This window comes from Triticum urartu, chromosome 7A (assembly GCF_056163025.1).
Source record: "Triticum urartu cultivar PI428250 chromosome 7A, HENAU_Tu73, whole genome shotgun sequence".
Taxonomy (NCBI): domain Eukaryota; kingdom Viridiplantae; phylum Streptophyta; class Magnoliopsida; order Poales; family Poaceae; genus Triticum; species Triticum urartu.
The window spans coordinates 528,109,012-528,115,420 of NC_141879.1; the positions used below are offsets into that span (position 1 = coordinate 528,109,012).

General features: G+C 40.0%; 1 protein-coding gene across 1 annotated transcript; it reads left to right on the top strand.

Moving 5' to 3' along the window:
- The first annotated feature begins 655 nt into the window (after positions 1–655).
- Positions 656–4,979, top strand: LOC125521827 (uncharacterized). The gene is made up of 5 exons (XM_087533255.1): positions 656–1,317; positions 2,510–2,575; positions 3,140–3,258; positions 3,942–3,966; positions 4,041–4,979. Exons 2-5 carry the CDS (start codon positions 2,519–2,521, stop codon positions 4,335–4,337), a joined length of 498 nt encoding a protein of 165 aa, XP_087389381.1. The 5' UTR covers positions 656–1,317; positions 2,510–2,518; the 3' UTR covers positions 4,338–4,979.
- The last annotated feature ends 1,430 nt before the right edge of the window (positions 4,980–6,409 follow it).

The window sequence follows — 6,409 nt, forward strand, 5'->3', positions numbered from 1 at the left end:
AGAGAACTTGCACTAGTGAAAGCATGAACCCTAGGCCTTATTTCAACGCATTGCAATGACGTTTTCGCTCACTTTTATCATTAGTTACCTTGCTGTTTTTATATTTTCAGATTACAAAAACCTATATCTACCACCCATATTGCACTTGTATCACCATCTCTTCGCCGAACTAGTGCACCTATACAATTTACCATTGTATTGGGTGTGTTGGAGACATAAGAGACTCTTTGCTATTTGGTTGCAGGGTTGTTTGAGAGAGACCATATCCATCCTACGCCTCCCACGAATTGATAAACCTTAGGTCATCCACTTGAGAAAAATTTTCTACTGTCCTACGAACATCTGCACTTGAAGTCCCAACAATGTCTACAAGAAGAAGATTGTATAGTAGACATCAAGCTCTTTTCTGGCGCCGTTGTTGGGGAGGTTAGCACTTGAAGGTATATCTTTAGATTTTGCAATCGAATCTTTTAGTTTCTTATTTTATCACTAGTTTAGTCTATCTCTCCCTAATAATAATAAAGCACGGATTGAGTTTCCGGGTTCACCGTCGCGATGGTTTTACTAAAAAGTCCTTTTGCTTTTCGGAAATATAACCCGCAGTCCCTTCTTTAGTGAATATGGGAAAACGCTTCGGTTTTACAATAAAGACCCTATGTTTGTTCGATATTCAGTCTGCGGTCCCTGATTCATCTTATCCAAAACTCCTCCCTTTCCAGCGACGGCAGCGACGGCGGAGCACGAGCAGGTGAGGGGCGGCGCCTTCGTCGGACGGCTACAGCCGCGGCGGAGGAGAAGGCGGACGCCATGGGTGCGGCTACGGACGAGGCGGAGGAGAAGGCGGACGCCGTGGGCTTGCTGCGCGGCCACATCCGATCCGAGGCGTAGGAGAAGGCGGACGCCGTGGGCCTGCTGCGCTCATGGGCGTTCATGGAGGATGGTACACCGGCCACCGGCGCCGGCCGTGCCGCCGCCAGTTCTCTCTGTTCTCCTCCGTGGTATCCTTCTCAACCTCCGCTGCTCCTGTCGTGATTTGGATGGAAAATTGGAGGCCGGCCCTGTCCTTCTCCAACACAAATTGATGTAGTGCCCGACCCGGATTTGATTGGCTGCTATAAGAAGCAAGGGTCCTCGGCCGGAATATCCATCAGGTTTTGCCCTTCGACCATAATCTCCATCATCCCGTCGAAATTGCAATTTTTGACCCAACATCCAATGTCGCCGCCAAGTTCGCCGGAGGAAGAAGCGGCGAGTTCGCCGGAGGAACAAGAACGCCCGTCGAGCTGTGCAATGTCTCCTGTGGTGGCTACACGATAGGTATGTATCCCCTCGAAGCTACGCCACGGCGCCGTAGAGCCTGAAGTTCGTCAAAACTTGATCTGACCTTGTTGCCGCTGTTGCTGGAGATGAGCTGAATAGCAAGCTTTAGTTGCCTCTTTGCTTCCACTTCACTGCTCCTCGACTATCCGTAATTGTAAAACACCTAATACGATTGTTCAGCACTTGATACTGGTGGTCATGGTCTTCTTCTCTTACTGTTGTGAGACTTAGTTTTAGTTAGTAATCTCATGGATTGCTTAGATGGAGGACCACTGTTGGTTTTGTACTTAGATGCGATTGTGAATCATGTACGGTTCGATTCAGATTCATGTGGTATTTTTCCTAAATTTGTGCCTGCCTGAACATTATTACTCTTAAACTATGAATAATGATTTTTGCAACTGCAGGAGAATTTCTTTGCCGCATCACAAGAAAAACAATTTGAAACAGAGAACTGTACTGAACCTTCTAATTATTGTATGAACTTTGCTCATGCATGCATCGATACTGTTGTGCATAAATCATGCTTATGTATCTCAGTATGGCTCATAAATTTGTGTGTCTAAGATGACGATCTCAAAGACCATATTTTTTCATGCTTTTATGATGTTAAAATGTTTTCGACTCCCCTATTGTAGTTATTATTTCTGTCCCCTTGCTCGATTATGCTATTTCTTCAGTTAACAATTAGCTTTGCAGAATATAGATATGCTAGCTGCACCTAGGTTATGCTTTTTCTTCAGTTAAGAATTAGCTTTGCAGAATAGATATGCTAGCTGCACCTAGCAAAACAGGATTAGGATCTGTAAACAACTTTCCTCTCTGTAGTTTCTGGGGTTACAGACCCATGTTTTTTGCTTAGTAACAAATTTTGTTTTTGTCCTGGTAGCATGTTTATAAGTGCCCTATATAAAGTATATGTACAAATTTTGTGCTAAATCAATGTCTCAATCTGTCAAAACTGCATTACAGTTGCTCAAGACCTGATTTGCAAATGTTTGTGTGGAGCTAACTTCTCTGGGCATGTGGCCAGTGTGTATCTGCATATTTTTTTAGTAGAATTAAGTGCCTGGTGCCACTTGAGAAAATAAAAGAATGATCAGCTATTTTTTTCACAGTTATGATTTAGTCAACACTGATGTCCGTCTGCAAAAAGCTTATTCTGATTTGGAGTTGATTTTTTTTTCAGGCCCTTAAGATGAGTGATGAACATCCGTTGAGCCGTCCAATGTTGCCTGTGGCAACTACACCGGAGGTATGAATCCCCTTCATTTTAGTTTGCATATGTGAGCCCTGGTACATGTACAATGCGTCTATTACTGTGACACTTTTCTCCATATATACCTTGTAATACTTTGTTTTATCTAATAGAAGCTGGGTGTTTTCCCTTCTGTCAGGGAAAGAAAATTTAGAAGAGCATGAAGTACATGTTCATTTTCGTATATATTTTTGGGATCATTGCATAGTGAGGAACATTAAGGTTATACTTAAAAGATGAGAGCATATTCTTCAAGCTGAGAATTAAACTAGAATTGCCAAGAATCACAATCATCACAGTTATCAGCCATGCAAGAAATCAAATGCCAGGTCTAAAAGTTCAACTCAAAGAACTAAGAACAAATAGGACTGCTTTTTTAGGTTACTGTGCATTTTAATGTAATAAGCCCAGACAACGGTCTGTATATCAGGAAACTTGGTTTTGGAGTGATTGATCTCCATGTAATTCAAATATATAGTGGCATAATTCGCATTACTATTCCCTGATCTTCCTCCTTGCCGAATTTATGATTGTCTTATACTATATCTGTCGACTTCGCAGCTGTCGTCTCCTTTGACTTCACCGCTATCGTCTCCGTCGACTTCGCCGCAAGACAATCTGCCACCGCCTCCGCCGATTTTGCCGGAAGACCATCAGCCGTCGCCTAGACCTACTTTGAGGTACTTTTGAAGCATCTGATGGGTCTCATATGTTTGTCAAATCATTAATTTACTACAGCAAATATAGCTATTGCCGATAGTAGACTATATTTCACTGACAAGCAACACATCATGCGCTCCTACATAAATGGATTCTGTTTGTACTTGAATGAAGTAGAGTAAATTCGTAAGGAGTGTTTAGTAGTTCAATACATAGGTGACCAGAACAAAAGTAGTTCACAAATAAGTGATGGACGGGTCTCAATTATATTCAACAGGGCATGATGTTTACGAAAAATTACTGCTCACCGTATTTTGACAACTAGAAAAATGCAGTTCTGTTTGAGAATGTAAATGTAGGAATTTTTTTAGGTTCTTCGCTGAGTCCGCGGGTCTCACAAAGATGTAGGATAAATAAAATGTCAAAAAGATCATATTACTTCTCATGTAATGGATCATAATGTGTGTCTTGATCTTTCCTGTTTTTTATGGTTTTGCAGCCTAGAATATTTTGGCATGCGCATATATAGCTACTTAATCAACTGAGTTCCTTTATGCTGTGTGGTAGACCACATTTGCTAATATGATTTACTTTCTCATTGTAGAATTTTTAAACATGCACATATGTATTGGTAATTTTTATCTCTATATACTTTTGCCTTCTACATACTGGATTGTAATGTTTTCGTCTCCTTTAAACAAAGCTACTGTCAGATGATGCTTCTAACGGTTGGAGGTTTACCTTTTATTTTTGTTGTGATTGCAGAAAATAGATGACAGCACTGTAACTTAATATTACATAGAACATTGAAGAGGACTTTGATAACCGACCTTCAAAAAAAGCAAAAATTTCTGAATCAAGTGTTCTGGAGCCATCACCTATGTCACCAACTATGTCAACATGTACTCCAGTTTCTGAGTGTTTTGAATCGATTGTGCCAAAATCAGATAATCAGATAGATTGTGGTCCATTGCCATCACCTCCATCCCCATTTAGCTTGACATTATCTCAAGAACATCGGTCGAGCTGTACAATGGCGCCTGCAGCAGTTACACCAGAGGTATTTATCCCCTTGATGAAAGCTAATCACTGGATGTAATCCCCTGTTTTAGTTGTTGTTTCTGTCATGGTTATACAGGCAGTTTTCAACAGCAGCAGACTAGCATGCCCAGTCTGAACTTTTAGAATGTTTTCCCAGTTCATGTTCAACATTGATCCTTTTTCCAGTTAAAGTTCCAACCAACTTTCCTGTGTGAATCTGAGAATCTCACTGAAACTTGTGTTTTATTGTGTATATTCAGCCTATTGAGTCGGGTTTCAGACTGATCATAAACAGACCTCGGTTTAAGCTGTGATGCTAATTTGATCTGTGTGCTGCACCATCATCCATATCTTCGATTTCAAGCAGTTCCATGGCAAATCAAATACATTTTTTTCTTTGTTTATGACAGTACATATTTGACAGGTTAAAGCATGTACTATTGTGCATATTGAAGTGTAACAAGCCTTTCCCAGTAGCAAAACTGAATATGATACCCTGTTTTGAATTTATGATTTCGCAAGTAAGATGACATACAACTGAGTATGTTGTTCTAAATTTGATATGAGTGTTCTGCACAAATATTTCTCATGTTCAACTGATAATGAGCACCAGCTCTATTCGGATGCTGCATTAATCAATGTTTCGAACTGATGTATCTGAGGGTCTGATACCCTGTGATAAATATTGAAGTTATGTACATGTTGATAGTGGTTATCAAGCAAAGAGATAGTTCCGTAAAATGTTATTGGTTATCACAAGAAGTTGATTCATTTACTATTTTTTGTGGGGGAAGTTGATTCATTTACTGATGTAGTAAGAAAAGGGGCACAAACTAATTTTGTACATATACCTTGAAAAATTTCCTTGCATGTTTTAATAGTTGTTTCCTGCATATGGAGGGGTGTGCATGATTTTATTTAAGTTTATGTATTTTCAGGTAGCTGCTCTTGCTACGATCCATGGCTTACGTATTGTACTTCTATAGATCCTTTTTTGCATAATGAGATATGTGCAGGCTCTCCATTTTGGTTATATTCATTTTCCGTAACAATGCATGAATTCGGATATCATTTTGATATTCCCTTATGTTGATTCAAGTTCTCTCAGAAATCTATGGAGTTCAGCGTAGTTTTTATACGGTAGAGCAACACTGATGCAAAGTTAGAACAAGGCTATGTACTAGCGTCAGTAGAAATGTCCAGTAATACATAGTACTATAAAAAAACAAGCCAGTTGTTGTCTTGCGTACATTTACGGGACCTTTATTGGGTTCTATGAACAAATGGAACATAATTTACATAAGATTACATACAAGAGTTACTGCCATGGCATGTTTCTAGAACCCTTGAGAAATTGAGAGATTATAGTAGTAAGGATCAATAGAGATAGAGAGAAACTGAGAGGAGGCTGCTGCTATGTGCTTGCATATGCTGTTGTTGCTTCGTGTTGTTTTGGCAGAGAATTAAGAAAGAAGTAGAGAGAAAGTGAGAGGGATCGAGACCCTGCTGCTATTCGTGTTTCTGATTGATTATACTTGGTTGCCGTAGCAATTTATACAATGTTCGATTGTTAGATTTTGTTTAGTAACCACTACTTGCTAGAGAGAAGGGAAGGGGCGTGTATTGCTTCATGTCGCTAGATGTGAGTGTTTTTGTGTTTTTGTTTTGGGGCTTTCACTTCGTTTTTTGTAGAACCCATGGAGAGACCGAGAGAGCCGGCCGGAGGGGAGGGGAGGGACGCTTGCCGCCGTCGCATTTAGTTCAGCTAGGTAGAGGAATGGGGAATAATTTGGGATCGGGGAAGTAAGAGGCACACGACGAGGAGTTTTTTTTTTTTTGAAATGGGTGCTCGCAGACGAGACGAGAAGAGGCACGAGACGAGACGAGGAGCTCAGCTGGCGTCGGTGCAGTTTAGGCTGGACTTAATACGCAGGCCAAATGTCAATGGACAAAGCCCAAAAAACAGTGTAAAAAATTACAAATGAAATATAATATTAAAAAAAATAAAACATCGCCATAAAAATGATACCATTTTAAAAAATATTCTTGAATTTTTTTAAAAACACCTAATGAAAGTAAAATAATCATGTTTTTCTGAACAACAAAAAATAAAATTGGTTGATATAAACA

What these genes read in the sequence shown, in the direction of transcription:
- LOC125521827 (XM_087533255.1), top strand. Translation starts at nt 2,519, where the DNA reads ATGAGTGATGAACATCCGTTGAGCCGTCCAATGTTGCCTGTGGCAACT. An exon ending in CTGTGGCAACTACACCGGAG is followed by an intron (nt 2,576 to 3,139) that starts GTATGAATCCCC and finishes TCGACTTCGCAG; the next exon opens with CTGTCGTCTCCTTTGACTTC. An exon ending in TCGCCTAGACCTACTTTGAG is followed by an intron (nt 3,259 to 3,941) that starts GTACTTTTGAAG and finishes CTTTAAACAAAG; the next exon opens with CTACTGTCAGATGATGCTTC.